This window comes from Phalacrocorax carbo, chromosome 29 (genome assembly GCF_963921805.1).
Source record: "Phalacrocorax carbo chromosome 29, bPhaCar2.1, whole genome shotgun sequence".
NCBI lineage: Eukaryota > Metazoa > Chordata > Aves > Suliformes > Phalacrocoracidae > Phalacrocorax > Phalacrocorax carbo.
This window is the reverse complement of record NC_087541.1, coordinates 754,941-778,116: the sequence shown is the minus strand read 5'-3', so window position 1 is coordinate 778,116 and position 23,176 is coordinate 754,941. Positions and strand designations below refer to the sequence as shown.

Genomic DNA, 23,176 nt, shown 5'->3' with positions numbered 1-23,176 from the left:
GGGGGGGTACTGGGGGATATTGGGGAGTACCGGGAGGTCACCGGGGGGATACTGGAAGAGCACGGGGGGGATACTGGGGGGATACTGGGAGGGCACTGGGGGGTACTGGGAGAGCACTGGGGGGATAGTGGGAGGGCACTGGGGGGATACTGGGGGAGTACTGGGAGGGCACTGTGGGATACTGGGAGAGCACTGGGGGGATACTGGGAGGGCACTGGGGGGTACTGTGGGGGCACTGGGGGGGGCACTGGGAGAGCACTGGAGGGATACTGGGGGGGCACTGGGGGGATACTGGGGGGGCACTGGGGGGATACTGGGGAGTACTGGGAGGGCACTGGGGGATACTGGGAGAGCACTGGGGGGATAGTGGGAGGGCACTGGGGGGGCAGTGGGAGAGCACTGGGGGGGCAGTGGGAGAGCACTGGGGGGGCAGTGGGGGGATACTGAGAGGGCACTGGGGGGGCACTGGGAGAGCACTGGAGGGATACTGGGGGGGCACTGGGGGGTACTGGGAGAGCACTGGGGGGATAGTGGGAGGGCACTGGAGGGATACTGTGGGGGCAACTGGGGGGGGCACTGGGGGATACTGGGAGGGCACGGGGGGGATACTGGGGGGGCACGGGGGGGATACTGGGGGGGGCACGGGGGGGATACTGGGGGGGCACGGGGGGGATACTGGGAGAGCACTGGAGGGATACTGGGGGGGCACTGGAGGGATACTGGGAGGGCACTGGGGGGGCACTGGGGGGATACTGGGGGGGGGCACTGGAGGGATACTGGGAGGGCACTGGGGGGGCACTGGTGGCCCCGCCCCTCCCTGCACCCCCTCATGGGCGTGGCCCAAGAGTCCCCTGACCAATAGAGCTGCACCAAGATGGCCGCCATCACGCCCCGCCCCCGCCCCTCCATGTCAAAACCCCATTGGCCACCCCCAGCACACGGCTGCTCTCATTGGGCGCCTCCCAGAGCAGGCGCACCCCATTGGCCGCCCGCGGGGTCAGTCACATCGCCATTGGCTGCAGCTTTTGGCCTCTCCCCCCTTGTGCAACGCGATTGGCTCCCATGAGCAGGGGGGCGGGGTCTGTGTTGGTTTGTATGAAGGTTGCGCCAGGGCTTTAATGACTGACAGAGAAAGCCCCGCCCCCTCATTAATTATTCCCGATGAAGACCAATGGGGGGCTGCGGAGGGACCAATGGCGCAGGGGGCGGGGCCACGTCCGTGGGCGGGGCTCAGCGTCGCCGGCGGAAACCTGTGGGGGAGGGGGAGAGGAGAAAGGAAAGGGCGTGAGAGGCCCCGCCCTGCCCCGCCCCGCGAGCCCATTGGCCGGCCCAGACTCACCCCTCCTCTTCCCGCCCTTCCTCTTCGGCACCGCCTTCTTCTTCCTCTTCTTGGGGGGCGGCTCCTCCTGGGGGAGGGGTGGGAGGCGTGAGGGTGTGGCCTGGGCGTGCCCGGGGTGTGTCCCCGCCACGCCCCTCCCCTCACCTGATTGGCGGGCTCCAGCAGGGGCCCGATGTCCCCGAAGCGGGTGATGTGGGCCAGGCCCCCGCCCTCGGCCGCCGCCCGCCGCCGCCACGCCCGCTCCCCGCCGGCTCTCGCTCAGCCGCACCAGCATGGCCTCCTCGTAGCGCGTCCTGCGCGACCCACGGCGCTGCCCCACGGCGCTGCCCCACCCTCCAGCCCCACGGCGCCCGCCGGCGGGGGGAGGATGGGAGCTTCTCCACCCCCCCAGGTGCTCCCCCACCAAATTCTTCCCCTGCCCCACAACCGCTCTCCCAGCCCCACAAGTGACGCTTGTAACCCCCAAGTGCTCCACCAGCCCAAGTGCTCCCCCAGCCCCACAAGTGGCCCCTGTGATGCCCAAGTGCTCCCCCAGCCCCACAAGTGACCCTTGTGACCCCCAAGTGCTCCCCCAGCCCCACAAGTGCTCCCCCAGCCCCACAAGAAACATTTGTTACCCCCAAATGCTCCCCTAGCCCCACAAGTGGCCCCTGTGACCCCCAAGTGCTCCCCCAGCCCCTCCTCCTGCCCCACAGAACCCCCAGCCTCCATTCAGCACCCCATATTCCTCCCAGTCCCCCTCCAGCCCCACACATCTCCACCACAAGCCGTCCTCCTGCCCCATGGACCCTCTCTCCAGCCCCACATGCGGCCCTCCAGCACCACACATGCCTCTTCCAGCCCCACACATCCCCCCCAGCCCGCCACATTCCCCCCCCGGGGCCCCCCCCGCCCCCCTGCTCCGGCCAACCTGCGTAGAGCGCTGTGGGGCGCGGGGAGGGCCCCCGCTGTGGGGCCGCCCCACAGCTCCTGGGGGGCGTCGCTGAGCTCCTCGCGCAGCTCCCGCAGGACGGAGGCGCTCAGGGCCCGGCGCCGCGAGGCCGCCCGCGCCCGCTGCTCCCGCTCCTCCTGCCCCTCCGCGCCTGCGGGCGGGGCCGCGTCAGCCCCGCCCCGCGGCCCCGCCCTGCCCCGCCCCACGGCTCCCTCCCAGCCCCACGGCTCTTTTCCCCTCCCCCCAGCCCCACGGCTCTTCCCCCCCCCCCCCCCCCCCCCCAGCCCCACGGCTCCCCTCCCCCCCCCAGCCCCACAGCCGCCCCACATCTCACCGTACTGCACCGGCACCAGGCGGGGGGGGACGTAGCGGCGCCCCCCGCCCAACCCGGGGGCCTTCGGCCCGTGCCCGCTCTCCTCTTCCTCTTCTTCCTGCTCCTCCTCCTCGTCCTGGGGGGCAGAGGCGGGCCTCAGGCACAAGCCCCGCCCCCCGGCCCCACCCATGTGGGTCCTGCCCCACAAGTCACCTGCGCCGCCATATTGGCGGGGTCCGGGCGGAAGCGCAGCGGGTCACTGTGGGCTGGAAGCGAGAGGCGGGATGACGGACAGCTGTCAGTCACCCCAGGGGGAGGGGCGGGGGGTGGGCGGGGTCTGGGCTCTCACCCCGCCCCCCTGCGGCCGCCACCCGCAGCAGCTTCTCCAATTGGTACTTGAGGCGCTGCTCGATGGGGCGGAGCTTCTCCAGCACCTGGGGGCGGGGACAGAGCCAGGCATCAAACCCACGGCCCCCGCCCACCCAGGCCACGCCCACCCCCGAGAACCACGGCCCCACCCCACAAATACCCCCCACCCAGGGCCTGGCCCCACCCAGCCACGCCCACAGCCCCACCCCTCACCACACAGCTCTCCAACAGGATGAGCAGGGCTGGCCCCGCCCCCAGAGCCCCACCCAGCCCCGCCCATGGCATCACTGCACATGTCTCCAGTAGGAGCAGCAAGGTAGGCTCCGCCCCCCGGGGCCCCACCCAGCCACGCCCATGGCCCCACCCCTCAGCACACAGCTCTCCAACAAGAGGAGCAGGGCTGGCCCCGCCCCCAGAGCCCCACCCAGGCACGCCCACGGCCCCCGCCACATACCACACGGGTCTCCAGCAGGCGGGGCAGGGCAGGCTCCGCCCCCAGGGCCCCGCCCCGGGCCTTGCCCCCCAGCAGCAGCCCCAGGTCCTGCAGGTACTGCAGCAGCGCCTGCGCCCGCACCTCCAGCAGCGACACGCCCTGCGCCGGGCGGGGCCGGGCGGGGTCAGGGCGGGGCCCCGAGCCCCCGCAGCCAGCACTCGGGCTCGTGGGGCCCCCCCCGAGACCCCCAAATCCCCCCATGACCCCCCAAATCGCACCCTAGCGCCCCCAGATCCTCCCTAAGACCCCCCAAATCATCCCAAAGCGCACCCTAACACCCCCCCCAGGCCCCCCAGATCCTCATCAGGACACCCCAAATCCCCTCCCAGGAGCCCCCTCTGCCCTCCCAGACCCCCAGCGCCCCCCTGGCCCCTGGGACCCCCCCAAGTCCCCCCCACGAATGCCTTAAATCCGATCCAGAGCCTGAAACCCTTCTCAAGACCCCCCAAAACCCTCCCAGAACCCTCTTAAGACCCCCCCCCCCAAATTCCCTCTCAGGAGCTTCCTCTCCACCCCTCCCAAGACCCTCTGAAGGCACCCCCAGACCCCCGAATCCCCCCCCAGGAACCCCCCATAACCCTCCGCAGGGCCCCAAATCCCCTCAGGACCTCCCAAATCCCCGCCCTGGACCCCCTAAAGACCCGCTTCGGTCGCCAAATCCCTCCCCCAGGACCCCCAATCTCCCCCCAGAACCTCTTTAGACCTCTCAGAGCCCCCCGAATGCCCTCATAAACCCCCCCAACGGCCCCCGAACGCCCCATTAAGGTCCTTCTCAGTTCCCCAATCACCCCCCACGATCCCTTTACACCTTCCTAAACCCCTCTCCAAAGACCGCTTCAGACCCCCAACCCTCATCCCGGACCCCTTCCCACCCCCCGGCTCCCCCCCAGGGCCCATTGCGACCCCCCGGCTCCTCCCCAGGGCCCCTTCCCACCCCCCGGCTCCCCCCCAGGGCCCCTTCCCACCCCTCGGCTCCCCCAAGGGCCCATTGTGACCCCCCAGCTCCCCCCAAGGGCCCCTTCCCACCCCCCGGCTCCCCCCCAGGGCCCATTGCGACCCCCCGGCTCCTCCCCAGGGCCCCTTCCCACTCCCCGGCTCCCCCCCAGGGCCCCTTCCGACCCCCCGGCTCCCCCCCAGGGCCCATTGCGACCCCCCGGCTCCCCCCCAGGGCTCCTTCCCGCCCCCCGGCTCCCCCCCAGGGCTCCTTCCCGCCCCCCGGCTCCCCCCCAGGGCCCCTTCCCGCCCCCCGGCTCCCCCCCAGGGCCCCTTCCCGCCCCCCGGCTCCCCCCCAGGGCCCCTTCCCACCCCCCGGCTCCTCCCCAGGGCCCCTTCCCACCCCCCGGCTCCCCCCCAGGGCCCCTTCCGACCCCCCATCTCCCCTCCAGGGCCCTTTCCCGCCCCCCATCTCCCCTCCAGGGCCCCTTCCCGCCCCCCATCTCCCCTCCAGGGCCCCTTCCCGCTCCCCGGCTCCCCCCCAGGGCCCCTTCCCGCCCCCCATCTCCCCCCCAGGGCCCCTTCCCGCCCCCCATCTCCCCCCCAGCGCCCCTTCCCGCCCCCCCATCTCCCCCCCAGGGCCCCTTCCCGCCCCCCGGCTCCCCCCCAGGGCCCCTTCCCGCCCCCCGGCTCCCCCCCAGGGCCCCTTCCCGCCCCCCGGCTCCCCCCCCAGGGCCCTTCCCGCCCCCCGGCTCCCCCCCAGGGCCCCTTCCCGCCCCCCCATCTCCCCCCCAGGGCCCCTTCCCGCCCCCCGGCTCCCCCCCAGGGCCCCTTCCCGCCCCCCATCTCCCCCCCAGGGCCCCTTCCCGCCCCCCATCTCCCCCCCCGGGCCCCTTCCCGCCCCCCATCTCCCCCCCCGGGCCCCTTCCCGCCCCCCATCTCCCCCCCCGGGCCCCTTCCCGCCCCCCATCTCCCCCCCAGGGCCCCTTCCCACCCCCTGGCTCCCCCCCAGGGCCCCTTCCCGCCCCCCATCTCCCCCCCAGGGCCCCTTCCCGCCCCCCATCTCCCCCTCAGGGCCCCTTCCCGCCCCCCATCTCCCCCTCAGGGCCCCTTCCCGCCCCCCATCTCCCCCCCAGGGCCCCTTCCCGCCCCCCATCTCCCCCCCAGGGCCCCTTCCCGCCCCCCATCTCCCCCCCAGGGCCCCTTCCCGCCCCCCATCTCCCCCCCAGGGCCCTTCCCGCCCCCCGGCTCCCCCCCAGGGCCCCTTCCCACCCCCCGGCTCCCCCCCAGGGCCCCTTCCCACCCCCCATCTCCCCCCCAGGGCCCTTCCCGCCCCCCATCTCCCCCCCCAGGGCCCCTTCCCGCCCCCCATCTCCCCCCCAGGGCCCCTTCCCACCCCCCGGCTCCCCCCCAGGGCCCCTTCCCACCCCCCATCTCCCCCCCAGGGCCCTTCCCACCCCCCATCTCCCCCCCCAGGGCCCCTTCCCGCCCCCCATCTCCCCCCCAGGGCCCCTTCCCACCCCCCATCTCCCCCCCAGGGCCCCTTCCCACCCCCCATCTCCCCCCCAGGGCCCTTCCCACCCCCCATCTCCCCCCCCAGGGCCCCTTCCCACCCCCCGGCTCCCCCCCCAGGGCCCCTTCCCGCCCCCCATCTCCCCCCCAGGGCCCCTTCCCGCCCCCCATCTCCCCCCAGGGCCCCTTCCCGCCCCCCGGCTCCCCCCCCAGGGCCCCTTCCCGCCCCCCATCTCCCCCCCAGGGCCCCTTCCCGCCCCCCGGCTCCCCCCCAGGGCCCTTCCCGCCCCCCGGCTCCCCCCCCAGGGCCCCTTCCCGCCCCCCATCTCCCCCCCAGGGCCCTTCCCGCCCCCCATCTCCCCCCCAGGGCCCTTCCCGCCCCCCGGCTCCCCCCGCCCCCTCCCCCCCCGCGGTACCTTCCCGGTGCGGAGCCCCCCCGCGCGCACGCGCCGCAGCAGCCCCCGCCCGTGCTCCGCCACCGCCGCCACCTGCGGGACGTGGGGGGAGGGTCAGAGGAGGGGTTTCGGGGGGGATCTGGGGGGTTTTGGGGGTCGGAGGGGGCCCCACCTGCCCCCGCAGCGCCTCCAGCAGCGCCACGGCCTCCGCCACCGGCGCCATGTTGGGGGACAGGCTGAGGGAAGCGGCAGCAGCCAATGGGAGCGCGGCGCCGGCAGCGCTGGCCAATGGGAGGGCGAGGAGGCGGTTCTGGTCCCGCCCCCGAGCTCACGGGCGGGAAGCGCTGAGGGGAACTACAGGAGCCAATGGGAGCGCGACGCCGGCAACTCTGGCCAATGAGGGGGCGAGGAGGGCGGCGCTAGTCCCGCCCACGATCGGCATGGCCGGAAGCGCTATGGGGAGATAGAAGGAGCCAATGGGAGGGCAGTAAAGGGAGCGCTGGCCAATGGGAGGGCGAGGAGGCGGTACTGTTCCCGCCCCCGAGCGCACGGTCGGCAAGAGCTGAGAACCACGGCGGGCGGGCCAATGGGAGCGCGGCGCCGGCGCCGCTGGCCAATAGGACTGCGAGGAGCGGAGCGTTGGTTCCACCCCGGCCGCCTGGGCGGGAAGCGCCGAGGGGCGGTGCAACGAGCCAATGGGAGCGCAGCGCTGTCCAATGAGAGGCCGAGGAGGGCGGTGCTGGTCCCGCCCCCGCGCGGCTGGGCGGGACGGCGGGGGCGGAGTGACGGGCAGTCGGGCGGGCCAATGGGAACCGAGGAGCCGAGAGGGGCGCCCCCCCGCGGCGAGGAGGACCTTCCGCCGGAGCCCGGCACAGCCGCCCCCCCCCCCCCCGGGGCCTTCAGCGGCCCCCAAATCCCCCCCAACGCCCCCAGACCCCCCCCAAGGCCCGCCAACCCCTCCCCCACCCCTCCCGGACCCCCCCGAAACCCCCACCCCCAAATTCCCCAACGATCCCCCCCAAATCGTCCTCAGGTGCCCAAGTTGCCCCTCCCCCCCCCGCCGCCCCTCCCCCCGCCCCCCCCACGACTCTCCAGGCGGGTGGGGGAGGGGTTACAAACACCATCAGCCACTTTATTGCCCCCTCCCCCCGCAGAGGCCCCGGTGGTGGGGGAGGGGCGGGGGAGGGGCGGGGTGGGGACGCGCGGGCGGGGGTGGGGGGATGGGCGCGGAGGGCGTGGCTCCGGGTGGGCGTGTCCCGCGTCAGCGCCGCCCGCCCCGGTCCCGCACCGGGGTGCTGCGGCTGCGGCTGCGGCGCTTCTCCCCTCCCCCGCCGCGCCGGTGCTCCCCTCCCCCGCCCCGGTGCTCCCCTCCCCCGCCCCGGTGATGCTCCCGGTGCCCGGACGACGCCGCGGCCGAGGAAGGCGGGGGCGGGGCGCCGGGCGGGGCGCCGGGCGGGGCCCCTCGCTCGCGGGGCGCGGCCGCCCCCCCTCTCTTGTCGCGGGGCGGGGGAGGGGCGGCCCCGCCCGCCCCCGCCGCCCCTCCCCCGCGCTGCCGCTGCTCCTCCTCCTCCTGCTCCTTGCGGCGCCGCTCCCGCTCCCGCGCCCGCGCCGCCCGCTCCGCCTGCTTCTGCACGAACTGGGCGGGGCCGGGCGGGGTCAGCGGGCGCCGTGCCGCGCCCCCCCGGCCCCGCCCCCCCGGCCCCGCCCCCCGGCCCCGCCCCCACCTGGGTGTCGGTCAGCGGCAGCCAATAGATGCACGGCGCCGCCTTCGTCTTGCGGAACAGGTCGTCCAATAGCTTGGCCGGCGGCTCCTCGGGCGGCTTCTCTGGGGGTGGGGCGGGGCCGGGGGGGCGGGGTCAGGCCGCAGGACACACCCAGCCCCGCCCTCGGGCTCTCAGCCCCGCCCACGGCCTCTCTCTTGCACCTTAACCCCGCCCGCCGCTGCCCTACTCCCGCCCACCGCTCCCTCAGCCCCGCCCACAAGAGGCCAGCCACGCCCACCGGCCTCTAAGCCCCGCCCGCAATCCCCAGCCCCACCCACCACCCCAGAACCCCGCCCACACGGCCCTTAAGGCCCACCCATGAGCCCCTCTGCTCCGCCCACCGGCCCCTTGACCCCACCCCCAGCTCCTGAGCCACGCCCACATTCCCTCAGCCACGCCCCCCCACCCCCTTACCCCCGCCCCCAGCCACTCGGCCACGCCCCCCCCACACGTGCCCCACCCACCTTTCTTGTCGGGGCGCGCCTCGCGGGAGCCCCGCCCCCTCTCCTTGTCGGGGGGGCGGTGCCGGGGGCGGGGCTCGCGGGGGGCGTGGCCGGGCGGGCGGGGCGCGGGGGGGGAGGGGCTGGGCGAGCGGGGCGGGCCCTTGTCGCGGTCCCACTCGCGCTCCGCCCGCGTCCGCTCCCGCCGCTCCATCTCGCGCTCGCGCTCCGCCCACTGCGCCCGCTCCGCCTCCCGCGGGCCGCGCCCCGCCACGCCCCCCGCCGGGCACGCCCCGCGCCCCGCCCCTGCCGGGCACGCCCCCGCCGCCGGCTCCTCCCCCCCCTCCGCCCGCTCCGGCAGCAGCCCCCGGTGGAAATCCAGCTGTGGGGGGAGCGCGGGGAGGCACCGTGACCCACCGCGACCCCCAAGTGACCCACAGCGAGCCCCAAGTGACCCACGGCGAGCCCCAAGTGACGACCACTGACCCCCAAGTGACCCCCAGTGACGCCTGGCAACCCCCAAGTGACCCCCGGTGACCCACAGTGACCTCCAAATGACCCATGGTGACCCCCCCAAGCGATGCCCAAGTGACCCACGGTGACTCACACCGACCCACAAATCACCCATGGTGACCCACAAGTGACCCATGCCGACCCACAAGTGACCCATGCCCCCCACACTGACCCACGGCAACCCCCAAGTGACCCACGCCACCCCCAAGTGACCCACGGCAACCCACAGCAACCCCCAAGTGACCCACAGCGACCCCAAAGTGACCCATGGCAACCCCCAAGTCACCCACAACAACCCACAAGGGACCCCCCCAGACCCACATGTGACCCACAACGGACCACCCAGACTCCCCAGGTGCCACCCCTGGACGCCCAAGTGCCCCCCCAACCCCACAAGTGCCACCCCAAATCTCCCCCCCAACCCCCCCCAATGCCGCTCCCCCAGCCCCCCGGCCCCGCCCCCCGGCCCCGCCCCCCGGCCCCGCCCCGGTACCTCCTCCTGCTCGGCGAAGTCGGCCGCCAGCACCTTGGGGTTCGACTGGGGCCACTTGACCCCGTGCAGCGCGTTGCGGGTGGCCACGGCCTCCTCCACTGACGCGTACTTGGGGGGCAGAGAGGGGGCGGGGCCTGAGCGGCCGCCCCACCACGCCCCACGGCCACCAGTGCTTCCCCACGGATGGGAAATGGGGGGGGTGGGGGGGGGTCCTTGCGAACAATCTTGGCTGCCCCACAGAACCCCACGGCACCCCACGGCATGCTGTGCTGCCCCATGGCGCCCCGCAGGAGTCCCCACAGCTGCTCCTTGCTCAGTCTCCACAGCGCCCCATAGCACCCTATAGTGCCCCATAGCACCTCACAGCACCCGACAGCGCCCTATAGCGCCCCACAGCACCTGACAGCGCCCTATAGCGCCCCACAGCACCCTATAGTGCCCCACAGCACCCTGTAGTGCCCCCCATAGCACCCCACAGTACACTATATCACCCCACAGCCCCCCCCAGGCGCTCACGGGAGCCCCCCCCGGGCCGTTCCTCCCCACGTGCCCCGCCCGGCCCCGCCCGGCCCCGCCCGGCCCCGCCCGTACGGTGACGTAGCAGTGGGACTTGATGCGGTCGATCCAGAAGCCGTCGTCCCGCAGCCGCCCCGTCCGCCCCAGCAGCTCCTTCAGCTGCCCCAGCGTGAAGGGCCGCACCTGCGGGGGGGAGGGGCGGCTCGGGGGGGGCGGGGCCACAAGCGGCCCCTCCCCCCGCCCCCGCCCGCTGCCCTCAGGGCCCCCCCCCCCACCCCCCCCAACGGGGCCTTTCCCCCCTCCCCGCGGGGGGGCGTTTCCCACCCCTCCCCCCCCCCGTGTCACCCGCCCCTCCCCCGCCCGCGGCGGCGCCTCACCAGGTTGCAGAGGTGGACGATGGGGGAGGGGCGGGCGCGGGGGGGGGAGGGGCGGGGCGCCGCCCGCACGGGGTCGTCGATGGGGAGGCAGAGCCCCAGGGGGCGGGGCGGGGCGGCGCCCATCCCCCGCCGGGGGGCCTCGCCTGCGGGGGGAGGGGCGGGGGGCCACGCCCTCGTCAGCCCCGGCGCCTCCCAGCTTCCTCCCAGTACATCCCAGTTCCCTCCCCGTACGTCCCAGTTCCCTCCCAGTACGTCCCAGTTCCCTACCAGTACATCCCAGCTCCCTCCAGTACATCCCAGTCCATGCCAGTTCCCTCCCAGTCCATCCCAGTTCCCTCCCCATATGTCACAGTCCATCTCAGTTCCCTCCCCATATGTCACAGTCCATCTCAGTTCCCTCCCAGTACATCCCACTTCCCTCCCCGTACGTCCCAGTTCCCTACCAGTACATCCCAGCTCCCACCCAGTACATCCCAGTCCATCCAGTTCCCTCCCAGTCCATCCCAGTTCCCTCCCCGTATGTCGCAGTCCATCTCAGTTCCCTCCCAGTCCATCCCAGTTCCCTCCCCGTACATCCCAATCCATCCAGTTCCCTCCTTGTACATCCCAGTGCATCCCAGTTCCCTCCCCATACGTCCCAGTTCCCTCCCAGTCCATCCCAGTTCCCTCCCCGTACATCCCAGTTCCCTCCCAGTACACCCCAGTCCCCTGCCAGTGCACCCCAGTCCCCTCCCAGGACCCCCCAGAGCCCCCCCTCACCTCTCTTCCCCTCCTGCTCGCTGGGGGGGAGGGGCTGGGCTCCCTCGGCCGGGGCGGGGGCCGTGGGGGGAGGGGCGGGGCCACCGCCACCGCCGGGTGGGGGGAGGGGCTGGGCCCGCTCTTCCTCCCCTCCCCCCTTCCCCTCCCCCCTCTCCTCCTCCTCCTCCTCCTGCCCGTTCTCCTGCCCCTCGGGCGCCACCACCTGCGGGGGGTGGGGGAGGGGTGAGCGGGGGCGGGGCCGCGCCGGGGGAGGGGGGGATGGGGGCGGGGGAGGGGCGCACCTGGGTGACGGTGCGGCAGATCTTCAGCGGCGGGTGGGGGAGGTGGTGGTGGTGGTGGTGGGCGGGGGAGGGGAGCAGCGGGGGCAGGGCCGCGCCCTGCGTCCCGCGCCCCTCCCCCCCGCCGCCGCCCGCCCCGCCCCCGCCCTCCTCCTCGGACATGGGGCCCTCCTCGGGGTGCAGCTCCACCACGGCCTCCGCCCCGCCCCCGCCCCCCGCCTTCATCTCGGGGATCAGGCTCTGCGGGGGGAGGGGCGCCCGTCGGCGGGGGCGGGGCGGGGCGGCCCCTCCCCCCCGGCCCTCACACACCCCCCCCGGGTGGGGGAGACCCGGGTTTGGGGGGGCCCCGGGGGGGTCGGGGGGACTTGGGGGGGGTCAAGAGGGGAGGAGGAGGGGGGGGATTTGGGGTGTCCCGGGGGGGTGGGGGCACACGGGGGGGGTTGGGGGGGTCCCTGGGGGGGGTTTGGGGGGTCCCGGGGGGGTGGGGGCACACGGGGGGGGTTTGGGGGGTCCCTGGGGGGGGTTTGGGGGGTCCCGGGGGGGTGGGGGCACACGGGGGGGGTTGGGGGGGTCCCTGGGGGGGGTTTGGGGGGTCCCGGGGGTGCCTCGAGTGACTCAGGTGATGGTGGGGGGGGGGCGGGGTCAGGGGATGGGTGGGGCCGGTGGGCGGGGCTAGGACGGTGGGCGTGGCAGGGGGCGGCACCATGAGCGACTCGGTGGTGATGCTGAGTGGGGGCGGGGTCAGGGCAGAGTAGGTGGAGCCAGTGGGCGGGGTCATGCTGGGGGCGGGGCTGGGGCAGTGGGCAGGGCCGGTATGGTGATGGGGGGGTGGGGGTCAAGGCCAAGGGGCGGGGGCGGGGTCAGGGTTGCAGGGCGGGTCGGGGCGGTGGGCGTGGCGGTGGGCGTGGCCGGGGGGCGGTACCTTGAGCGACTCGGTGGTGATGCTGAGCGAGGGCCGTTTGGGGGCTCCGCCCGTCCCGGCCCCCCAGCGCCGCTTCCGCCCCCCGGCCGCGCCCCCCCCCCTCCGCCTCCGCGCCGCCGGGCACCGCCCCCTTGGCGGCTGCTGGGGGCGGGGCTTAGCGCGGGCACGCCCGCCACCGTGCCCCGCCCCCGCACAGAAACCCCGCCCACCCCAGGCCACACCCCGGCCCTAAACCCCGCCCGGTTTAAGACAAGCAAGCCCCTCCCATAGCCCAAGCCCCGCCCCCTCGCCACACCCCTTCAGCCCCTCCCTCACCTCAAGCCACGCCCCCACACCCCAGCCCCTCCCTGCCACAGGCCCCACCCCCGCCCTTCCCATATGCCCCGCCCCTCCCCCAAGCCCCACCCCCTCCCCAGCCCCACCCCCCCGCCCGGCCCCGCCCCCCGCGGCCCCGCCCCCGCTCACAGAGCACAGCGATCTTCCTCTTGAAGGCCTTGGGCTGGGCGGGGCTCTGGGGAGAGACGGGGGAGGGGCCGGGGGGAGGGGGGAGAGACACCCCCGCGCGGGGGGGGCCGGGGGGCGCCACGTCAGCACCGGGGAGGGGGGAGGGGCGGCTCCGCCCCCTCCTCGCCCCCTGCACCCCCCCGCCCCTCCCCCACCCCCAATTCGGGGCGGTGCGGTGTGCGTCGGCGAGATCCGTGGGGCTGCCCCATAAGTCGGGGGGGAGGGGGCTGTGGGGTGACCCCTCCCTCCCCCTCCCCCCTGCCCCCTCCCCCCCCCAACAGGGCGGGGGAGGGGCCCGTCCTGGAGATCCGTGGGGCTGCCCCCCAAGTGGGGGGGGGGGGGGGAAGAAAGGGAGGTGGGGGGGTCACGGAAGTTCCGTGGGGCTGCCCCACAAGTGAGGTTGGGGGTCCCGGAGGTCCGTGGGGGCGTCCCTCAAAGGAGTTGGGGGTCGCGGGGGTCCTTCAACGGGCGCTGGGTGATCCGTGGGCTGCCCCCCAAGTGAAGTTGGGGGTCCCAGAGTCCGTGGGGTGCCCCCAAGTGAAGTTGGGGGTCCCTGAGATGCATGGACTGCCCCATAACTGTGTGGTTGGGGGTCCCAGAGTCCGTGGGGTGCCCCATAAGTGAGCAGATGGGGGTCCTGGAGTCCATGGGGTGCCCCATAAGTGAAGGTGGGGGTCCCGGAGATGCATGGGCTGCCCATAAGTGAGCAGTTGGGGGTCCCAGAGTCCATGGGCTGCCCCACAAGTGAAGTTGGTGGTCCCAGAGTCCGTGGGCTGCCCCATAAGTGAAGTTGGGGGTCCCTGAGATGCATGGACTGCCCCATAACTGTGTGGTTGGGGGTCCCAGAGTCCGTGGGGTGCCCCATAAGTGAGCGGTTGGGGGTCCCAGAGTCCGTGGGGTGCCCCACAAGTGAGGCTGTGGGTCGCTGAGGTCCATGGAGTGCCCCACTTGAGTAGCTGGAGATCCCAGAGTCCGTGGGGTGCCCCACAAGTGAGCAGCTGGGGGTCCCGAGGTTATGGGTCTCAGACATCTGTGCGGTGCCCTACAAGTGAGGTTATGGGTCTCAGATGTCCCTGGGGCTGCCCCACAAGTGATGTGGGTCCTGGAGGTCCGTGGACTGCCCCACAAGTGAGGTTATGGGTCTTCGATGTCTGTGGGCTGCCCCACAAGTGAAGTTGTGGCTCCCGGAGGTCCATGGGCTGCCCCACAAGTGAGGTTATGGGTCTTCGATGTCTGTGGGCTGCCCCACAAGTGAGTGGTTGGGGGTCCCGGAGGTCCATGGGCTGCCCCACAAGTGAAGCTGTGGCTCCCGGAGGTCCGTGGGGTGCCCCACAAATGAGGTTATGGGTCTTCGATGTCTGTGGGCTGCCCCACAAGTGAGTGGTTGGGGGTCCCGGAGGTCCATGGGCTGCCCACAAGTGAAGCTGTGGCTCCCGGAGGTCCGTGGGGTGCCCCACAAATGAGGTTATGGGTCTTCGATGTCTGTGGGCTGCCCCACAAGTGAGTGGTTGGGGGTCCCGGAGGTCCATGGGCTGCCCCACAAGTGAAGCTGTGGCTCCCGGAGGTCCGTGGGTGCCCCACAAATGAGGTTATGGGTCTTCGATGTCTGTGGGCTGCCCCACAAGTGAGTGGTTGGGGGTCCCAGAGGTCCATGGGCTGCCCCACAAGTGAAGCTGTGGCTCCCGGAGGTCTGTGGGGTGCCCCACAGAGCAGTTGGAGGCCCCTGGGGTCCTTCAAGGGTGCTGGGTAATCTCCAGGAGAGCTACTGGGGGCCCTGGAGGCCCATGGGGTGCCCCCCAAGTGACATCAGGGGTCCCTGAGGTTCTTCAGCAGGTGCTGAGGCAGTTCTTGAGATTTGTGGGGCGCCCCACAAGCGAGGTTGGGGGTCACAGAGATCCATGGGGTGTGCCACAAGTGAGGTTATGGGTCTCAGAGATCCGTGGGGTGCCCCACAAATGAGGTTGGGGGTCACAGAGATCCGTGGGGTGCCCCACAAGCGAGGCTGGGGGTCACAGAGGCCCTTCAATGGGAGCTGTGGGACCCCCATGGCAGAGGCTGGGGGTTCTTGAGGGCCATAGGGCAGAGTCGGGTCCCCCACAAGAGTAGTTGGAGGTCCCGGAGGTCCGTGGGGCGCCCCCCAAGTGAGGTTGGCGGTCTCCAATGTCCACGGGGTGCCCCAGAAGTGAGGTCGGGCTCCCTGAGGTCCTTCAGCAGGTGCTGGGCGACCTCAGTGGGAGGTGCCGGAGGCTCTTGAGATCCATGGGGCACCCCACAAGTGAGGTTGGGGGTCCCGGAGAGCCATGGGGCACCCCACAAGTGAGGTGGGGGGTCCCCGAGAGCCATGGGGCGCCCCGCAAGTGAGGTCGGAAGTTCTTGAGCTCCTTCAAGGGGTGCCAGGTGACCTCCGTGGGAGGCGCTGGACGTCCATGGCGTGCCCCACAAGCGAGGTTGGCGGCCCCAGATATCCGTGGGGCGCCCCCCAGGAGACACTGGGGGTCCCAGGGGTCTGTGGGGTGTCCCCCAAGCGAGGTCAGGGGTCCTGGAGGCCCTTCGAGGGGTGCTAGCGCGACCTCTAATGGAGATGCTGCAGGTTCTTGAGATCCGTGGGGCGCCCCACAAGTGAGGTTGGGGGTCCCAGAGTCCGTGGGGCAACCCACAAGTCAGGTTGGGGGTCCCAGAGTCTGTCGGGCAACCCACAACTCAGGTTGGGGGTCTCCGAGTTCCTTCAATGGGTGCTGAGTGATATAATTGGGAGAGGCTGGAAGCTCTTGAGGTCCATGGGGCGCCCCCCAAGTGAGCGGTTGGGGGTCCCGGAGTCCGTGGGGTGCCCCCCAAGTGAGCGGTTGGGGGGTCCCAGAGTCTGTGGGGCGCCCCGCAAGTGAACTGTTCGGGGGTCCCAGAGTCCATGGGGCACCCCCCAAGTGAGCGGTTGGGGGGTCCCGGAGTCCATGGGGCACCCCGCAAGTGAGCGGTTGGGGGGTGCCGGAGTCCTTGGGGCGCCCCCCAGGTGAGTGGTTGGGGGGTCCCGGAGTCCGTGGGGCGCCCCCCAAGCGAACTTGGGGGTCCCAAAGCGCTTGAAGTGGCAGCGGGTGCCCCAGGAGACAGGCGGGGGGTTCCTCCAGGAGCCGTGGGGCGCCCCCCGAGTAAAGGCGTGACAAGGGGCGGGGGGTCCCGGAGGTCCTTCAAGCGGGCTCGGGCGCCCCCCAAGTGAGCGGTTGGGGGTCCCGGAGGTGCTTCGGGGGTTGGGCGCCCCCCAAGTGAGACGTTGGGGGTCCGGGAGGTCCGTGGGGCGGCGCTGGGTGCCCCCCCCGCGGGAGACGTGGGGGTCCCGGGGCTCCTTTAGGCCAGCGCTGGGTGCCCAAAAGAGACACGTTTGGGGGGTCCTGGGGGTCGCGGGGGGGGGGCCGTGGGGCTGCCCCCCAACTCGGACACGGGGGGGGGGGGAGCTATGGGGCGCCCCCCAAGTACATACGCCGACCCCGGGTTAAAGGGGGCAGGGGCCGGGCTGTATCCGGAGGGGCCGGCGCGGATGTGGGGCGCCCCCCAAGTACGCGTTGGGGGGGGTCCCTCAGGCGATGTGGGGCGCCCCCCAAGTAAGGCGAGGGGCCCCAGAAGCGCTCACTCCCACATGGGGCGCCCCCATAGTAAATAGGTGGGTCCTGGAAATGCTCGCGTGGGGCACCCCCTAAGTATGGGGGGGGGGTGTCCCCCACAGGTGCTGGCCAACGCTGTGGGGCGCCCCCCAAGTCGCGTATTGGGGCACCAGAGGGGCTGAGGGCAATGTGGGGCAGCCCCCCAAGTGCCCCACGCCCCACGCGGGGCACCCCCTCCCACCCCCCTTCACGCGAAGTCAGGCCTCCCGCAGGCGCCTCGGGGCGCTGTGGGGCGCCCCACATCTATGGGGCGGCCCCCTAAATGGAGGCCAGCCACCCTGATAACACCGCCGCCGTGGGGCGCCCCCTAAGTGACCCTCGGGGGGCCCCTGGGGGCCGGCGGTGCTATGGGGCGCCCCCTAAGTGACCCTCGGGGGCGGTGGCGCCCCGGGCCCGTCCCCGCCCCCCCCCGCCTGCCCCACACTTGGGGGGTGCCCCCCGCCCCCCCCCAGGTTACCTCGGGGTCCGGGGGCCGCTCCGGGGGGGCGCTGGGGGGGGACCCCCCCGCCGTGGGGGTGGGGCCCGGCTCCATGGGCGCCGCTGGCTCCTCGCTGCGGGGGTGGCCATCAGTGGGGCTGGACCCACAGCGTGGGGGGGAACCCCGTCCCCCCCCGCCCCACAGATCCTGCGCTGGGGGATGGGTCCTGCCCCACAGAGCCCCCCCACAGCCCCCCCGCCCCACGGCTGCCCCACACATTGGGGGTTCCCGGCCCCACAGAGACACCCGCTGTCCCCCCCCGCCCAAAGATCCCGGCTCCCCAGAGCCCCCCCCGAGCATCCCTGGCCCCACAGAGCCCCCCCCGGCCCCACAGACACCCCCCAGCTGCCCCCCAACCACTCCCCAGCCCCCCAGAGCCCCCCCAGCCCTGCCCGAGCATCCCCGGCCCCCCCGGGACCCCGCCGCAGCGGCCGTGGGGCGCGCCGCGGGGCGGGCCGTGGGGCGCCGCGGGGCGGGCCGTGGGGCGCGCTGTGGGGCGGGCCGTGGGGCGCGCCGTGGGTCTCACCCCTCTATTGTGCGGGGCGGCCGCGGGCGGGCGGGGCGGCCATCTTGGCGCGTTCCCGGCGGCCCCCGCGCGGGGGGAGGGGCGGGCCGGGGGAGGGGCTGCAGCCCCCGGCCCTTCCCCCACCCCCCGGCGCCCCCCGCGCGCCCCGCCCCGCCCCCTACGGATGCTCCTACAGAGCCCTATAGACCCCCCCCCCCCCGTGGAGCCCCACACGCCCTATAGGCACCCCCGTCCCCTATAGACCTGCCATGTCCCCCATAGAACCACTGTGTCCCTTAGAGATGCCCGCCGTGTCCCCTACAGCCCCCCCCGTGTCCCCTATAGCCCCCCCGTGTCCCCTACAGCCCCCCCGTGGGCCCTATAGCCCCCCCCCGTGTCCCCTATAGCCCCCCCCGTGTCCCCTATAGCCCCCCCGTGGCCCCTATAGCCCCCCCGTGTCCCCTATAGCCCCCCCCGTGTCCCCTACAGCCCCCCCGTGTCCCCTACAGCCCCCCCCCGTGTCCCCTATAGCCCCCCCCGTGTCCCCTATAGCCCCCCCGTGTCCCCTATAGCCCCCCCCGTGTCCCCTATAGCCCCCCCCGTGTCCCCTACAGCCCCCCCGTGTCCCCTATAGCCCCCCCCGTGGGCCCTATAGCCCCCCCCGTGGCCCCTATAGGCCCCCCGTGTCCCCTACAGCCCCCCCCCCGTGTCCCCTACAGCCCCCCCGTGGGCCCTATAGCCCCCCCGTCCCCTATAGCCCCCCCGTGGCCCCTACAGGCCCCCCCGTGGCCCCTATAGCCCCCCCCGTGGCCCCTACAGCCCCCACCGTGTCCCCTATAGCCCCCCCGTGTCCCCTACAGGCCCCCCCGTGGCCCCTATAGCCCCCCCGTGGCCCCTACAGGCCCCCCCGTGGCCCCTACAGCCCCCCCCGTGTCCCCTACAGGCCCCCCCGTGGCCCCTATAGCCCCCCCCGTGGGCCCTATAGCCCCCCCCGTGGGCCCTATAGGCCCCCCCGTGGGCCCTACAGCCCCCCCCCGTGTCCCCTATAGCCCCCCCCGTGTCCCCTACAGCCCCCCCGTGTCCCCTACAGCCCCCCCCGTGGCCCCTATAGCCCCCCCCCGTGTCCCCTATAGCCCCCCCCCGTGTCCCCTATAGCCCCCCCCCGTGTCCCCTATAGCCCCCCCGTGTCCCCTATAGGCCCCTCCGTGTCCCCTATAGCCCCCCCCCGTGTCCCCTACAGCCCCCCCCCGTGTCCCCTACAGCCCCCCCGTGTCCCCTACAGCCCCCCCGTGTCCCCTATAGCCCCCCCCCGTGTCCCCTATAGCCCCCCCCCGTGTCCCCTATAGGCCCCCCGTGTCCCCTATAGGCCCCCCGTGTCCCCTACAGCCCCCCCCGTGTCCCCTACAGCCCCCCCCGTGTCCCCTACAGCCCCCCCCGTGTCCCCTATAGCCCCTCGTGTCCCCTACAGCCCCCCTCGTGTCCCCTACAGCCCCCCCGTGTCCCCTATAGCCCCCCCGTGTCCCCTATAGGCCCCTCCGTGTCCCCTATAGCCCCCCCCCGTGTCCCCTACAGCCCCCCCCCGTGTCCCCTACAGCCCCCCCGTGTCCCCTACAGCCCCCCCGTGTCCCCTATAGCCCCCCCCCGTGTCCCCTATAGCCCCCCCCCCGTGTCCCCTATAGGCCCCCCGTGTCCCCTATAGGCCCCCCGTGTCCCCTACAGCCCCCCCCGTGTCCCCTACAGCCCCCCCCGTGTCCCCTACAGCCCCCCCCCGTGTCCCCTATAGCCCCTCGTGTCCCCTACAGCCCCCCTCGTGTCCCCTACAGCCCCCCCGTGTCCCCTACAGCCCCCCCCGTGTCCCCTATAGCCCCCCCGTGTCCCCTACAGCCCCCCCCCGTGTCCCCTACAGCCCCCCGTGTCCCCTATAGCCCCCCCCCGTCCCCTATAGCCCCCCCCCGTCCCCTATAGCCCCCCGTGTCCCCTACAGCCCCCCCCCGTGTCCCCTACAGCCCCCCCCCACGTTGCCTCTAACCCCCCGACATCCCCTATAGACCTGCCGTGTCCCCTATAGATGCCCCCCACGTGCCCTATACATGCCCCCACGCCCCCTATGGGCCCCCCCGTGTCCCCCCTACAGACCCCCCAGCCCCCCTCTGGGCCCCTCCCCCACTCACCGCGGGGCGGGGCAGGGGGGAGGGGCGGGTCCCTCGGGGCCGTCCTGCGGAGAGAGGGGTGTCAGCGGGGGAGGGGCGGCCCGGGGGGGCCCAGTTACCCCCCAGTGACCCCCCGTTGCCCCCCCAGTGACCCCCCCGTGACCCCCGCGGGGCCACAGTGACCCCCCCGTGACCCACCTTCCCGGCGGGGGGGGCTGCCGGCGGGCGAGGCCGGGGGGGGAGGGGGAGGCGGGGCGGGCGGGCGGGGCGGCGGGGGAGGGGCCGGGGCGGCGGCGGGGGGGAGGGCGAGGGCGACGACGACGAGGAGGAGGAGGAGGAAGAGCGGGGGCGGGGCCCCGGCGAGGGGGGGGGCGTCTCCCTGCTGAGGCAGGGGGGGCGGGGGCTCCCCCTCGCGGGGGGGGCGGCGGGGGCTGGGAGGGCCCGCCCGCAGGGGGGGCGGGGAGGGCGAGGCGGGCGGGGCCGGGGCTGGGGCGGGGCCCTCGCCGGCGGGGCGGGGCCGCCCCCCTCTGCTTCCTCCCCCCTTTCCTCCTCCTCCTCCTGCTGCTGCTCCTGGGGGGGGGGCCGGGGGGCTCCCCCCCTCCGGCCGCCGCGGGGTTTGGGGCTCCCCGGGGGCGGGCGGGGCGGGCGCGCCTTCCTCCCCCCTCCCCCCCTTCCTCCTCCTCCTCTTCTCCTCCTCCTCTTCCTCCTCCTCCTCCTCCTCCTCTTCCTCCTCCTCCTCCTCCTCCTCCGTCGCCGGGTTTCAGGGGGGGGCCGCCCCCCCCCGCGGCGGCCGCGGGGGGGCCCCTCCGGGCCGGAGTCGGGGGGCTTCGCGCCCCGAGCCTGCGGGGGGGGGGAGGGGGGGTTAGCGGGGGGGCGGGGCCCCCCCAAACCAGGCAGGGCTCGGCCCGAGTCGCAGGGGCGCCCCCCAAAGTACAGCCCCCCCCCCCAAACCCCTGAGGGAGGAACCCCCGAGGAACCCCCCAAAATATGCCCCCCCCCCCCCAAGCCTCGGGGACCCCCCAAATACAGCTGCCCCCCCCTTAAATTAGGGGGAGTCACCCAGAAAGGGGGAGGCGCCCCCCAAAACGGGTAACGCCCCCCCAAAGACTACGAGAACACCCCAAAACCATGAAAAACCACCCCCCAAAACGAAGGGAAACCCCAAAACGGGGGCAAACCCCCCCCCCAAATGTACTCAGCCCCCCCTTAAAAGACCGAAGGGCGGCCCGAAGACGTCGCCCACCCCCCCAAACCTGCCGCGACCCCTCTAACAATCGGGGGGAGCCCCCGTAACACAACAGACCCCCCCCCACCCCCCCCCCCCAAACCCCCTTGTGAGATCCCCCCCAGCCCCACCCTGGGGGCCGCCGAAACGTGGGGGGCCGCCTCCAGAGCGGCGGCTGGTGCCCCCCGGAGGGGTAAAACGGTGCCGGGGGCACCCCTGAAGGAGCGGGGACCCCCCCCGAGGGGCGCGGGGACCCCCCCGAGGGGCGCGGGGACCCCCCCGAGGGGCGCGGGGACCCCCCCGAGGGGCGCGGGGACCCCCCCGAGGGCGGGGTTACCTGCCGCAGCCGCCCGGCGCGTCGCTCCTGCGGCCGCCCCCCGTCGCCGTCGCCGTCGCCGGGCTGGGGGGGCGCGGGGCCGCTCCTCCCCGAGGCTGTGGGGGGAGGGGAGGGGGTGTGTGAGCACCCCGCAACCAGCCCCCCCTCCCCCCCCCCGGGGGGGCGGCGCCGCCCCCGTTTCGGGGGCGCGGGGGGCGCCGCCGGGGTCCCACCTTCGGCGTCGGCGGCCTCGCGCGCCTCCCGCTCCAGCCGCTGCTGCAGCAGCTCCTGCTGCTTCTCCAGGTACTGCTTGATGAAGCTGTTGTGGCTCATCTCCTCCCCGATCTGGGGGGGCACCGCGCGTTTGGGGGGGCCCGAGCCGGGGGGCGGGGCTCCGAGCCTCGGGGGGGGCGGGGCTCCGAGCCGGGGGGGGGGGCTCCGAGCCTCGGGGGGGGCGGGGCTCCGAGCCTCGGGGGGGGGGCGGGGCTCCGAGCCTCGGGGGGGGGGGGCGGGGCTCCGAGCCGCGGGGGGGGGGGGGGCGGGGCTCCGAGCCTCGGGGGGGCGGGGCTCCGAGCCTCGGGGGGGCGGGGCTCCGAGCCTCGGGGGGGGCGGGGCTCCGAGCCTCGGGGGGCGGGGCTCCGAGCCTCGGGGGGGCGGGGCTCCGAGCCTCGGGGGGGGGCGGGGCTCCGAGCCGGGGGGGGCGGGGCTCCGAGCCTCGGGGGGGGGCGGGGCTCCGAGCCTCGGGGGGGCGGGGGCTCCGAGCCTCGGGGGGGCGGGGCTCCGAGCCTCGGGGGGGGCGGGGCTCCGAGCCGGGGGGGGCGGGGCTCCGAGCCTCGGGGGGCGGGGCTCCGAGCCGCGGGGGGGGCGGGGCTCCGAGCCTCGGGGGGGGCGGGGCTCCGAGCCTCGGGGGGGGCGGGGCCAAGGAGGAGGCGGGGGGGGGTCTCTCACCTGGGAGTTGGGCTGGAAGGTGGCGTGGGGGGTCGAGTGCTTCTGCAGGTTCTCCAGCATCAGCGCCTGCGGACGGACGGACACACGGACACAGGTTAATGGGGAGCCCCCCCAGTTTTCTACCCTCACACCCCCCACCCCCCGCCCCGAGTAGCTAAAGGGGGGTGTTGCTTTGGGACCCCCCCCAAATGCTGCTAATCCCCCCCCAAAAAACTCATTGGAACCCACCAAAATTCCCACTTTTACCTCAAATTTCCCCCCAAAATCCCCCCCAAACCCCCCAATTTTGTCTCAAAATTCCCCCCAAACCCCCCACTTTTGCCTCAAAATTCCCCCCAAACCCCCCAATTTTGCCTCAAAATTCCCCCCAAAACCCCCCCCAATTTTGTCTCTAAATTCCCCCCCAAACCCCCCAATTTTGCCTCAAAATTCCCCCCGAAACCCCCCAATTTTGCCTCAAAATTCCCCCCAAAACCCCCCCAATTTTGTCTCTAAATTCCCCCCCAAAACCCCCCCCAATTTTGCCTCTAAATTCCCCCCAAAACCCCCCCAATTTTGTCTCTAAATTCCCCCCCAAACCCCCCCAATTTTGTCTCTAAATTCCCCCCCAAACCCCCCAATTTTGCCTCTAATTCCCCCCAAACCCCCCAATTTTGCCTCAAAATTCCCCCCCAAACCCCCCAATTTTGCCTCAAAATTCCCCCCCAAACCCCCCAATTTTGCCTCTAAATTCCCCCCGAAACCCCCCAATTTTGCCTCTAAATTCCCCCCGAAACCCCCCAATTTTGCCTCAAAATTCCCCCCCAAACCCCCCAATTTTGCCTCAAAATTCCCCCCAAACCCCCCAATTTTGCCTCAAAATTCCCCCCCAAACCCCCCAATTTTGCCTCTAAATTCCCCCCGAAACCCCCCAATTTTGCCTCAAAATTCCCCCCAAAACCCCCCCAATTTTGCCTCTAAATTCCCCCCCAAACCCCCCAATTTTGCCTCTAAATTCCCCCCGAAACCCCCCAATTTTGCCTCAAAATTCCCCCCAAAACCCCCCCAATTT

The 23,176-nt window shown here is 73.4% G+C and overlaps 2 protein-coding genes and 1 long non-coding RNA gene across 4 annotated transcripts; 1 reads left to right on the top strand and 2 right to left on the bottom strand.

The window, feature by feature from the left end:
• Nucleotides 1-982: 982 nt before the first annotated feature.
• Nucleotides 983-6,630, bottom strand: NGDN (neuroguidin). Of its 2 annotated transcripts, none has more exons than XM_064475496.1 (10): nucleotides 6,458-6,630; nucleotides 6,307-6,378; nucleotides 3,407-3,544; nucleotides 2,933-3,017; nucleotides 2,797-2,849; nucleotides 2,605-2,713; nucleotides 2,250-2,421; nucleotides 1,484-1,632; nucleotides 1,340-1,406; nucleotides 983-1,250 (listed from the first exon to the last, which is right to left on the bottom strand). In XM_064475496.1, exons 1-10 carry the CDS (start codon nucleotides 6,506-6,508, stop codon nucleotides 998-1,000), a joined length of 1,149 nt encoding a protein of 382 aa, XP_064331566.1. In that variant the 5' UTR covers nucleotides 6,509-6,630; the 3' UTR covers nucleotides 983-997. The 2 variants fall into 2 exon arrangements, with proteins under 2 accessions (XP_064331566.1, XP_064331565.1); XM_064475495.1 differs by having other exon boundaries at nucleotides 2,605-2,719; nucleotides 6,458-6,628.
• Nucleotides 6,631-7,397: 767 nt separating this feature from the next.
• On the bottom strand, nucleotides 7,398-22,343 carry ACIN1 (apoptotic chromatin condensation inducer 1). Its single transcript, XM_064475437.1, is given in 19 exon segments — nucleotides 7,398-7,921; nucleotides 8,010-8,110; nucleotides 8,513-8,870; nucleotides 9,495-9,602; nucleotides 10,086-10,193; nucleotides 10,388-10,530; nucleotides 11,147-11,348; nucleotides 11,428-11,664; nucleotides 12,347-12,487; nucleotides 12,812-13,282; nucleotides 16,196-16,200; nucleotides 16,961-17,054; nucleotides 19,658-19,701; nucleotides 19,835-20,381; nucleotides 20,384-20,476; nucleotides 21,199-21,293; nucleotides 21,411-21,522; nucleotides 22,126-22,244; nucleotides 22,340-22,343. Coding segments are annotated over 19 exon segments (3,357 nt in total). The 3' UTR covers nucleotides 7,398-7,546.
• LOC135318353 (uncharacterized) lies at nucleotides 14,829-15,887 on the top strand. Its single transcript, XR_010376590.1, has 3 exons — nucleotides 14,829-15,171; nucleotides 15,213-15,514; nucleotides 15,555-15,887. It is a non-coding gene; the product is annotated as an uncharacterized LOC135318353 (long non-coding RNA).
• Nucleotides 22,344-23,176: the final 833 nt, after the last annotated feature.

Excerpts from the sequence above, each read along its gene's own strand:
- NGDN (XM_064475495.1), bottom strand. The coding sequence starts at position 6,508 with ATGGCGCCGGTGGCGGAGGCCGTGGCGCTGCTGGAGGCGCTGCGGGGG. Across the intron at positions 3,545-6,306 it reads GGGGGCTCCGCACCGGGAAG|GGCGTGTCGCTGCTGGAGGT; the intron begins GTACCGCGGGGG and ends CGCCCGGCGCAG. Across the intron at positions 1,407-1,483 it reads TGCTGGAGCCCGCCAATCAG|GAGGAGCCGCCCCCCAAGAA; the intron begins GTGAGGGGAGGG and ends CCCCTCCCCCAG.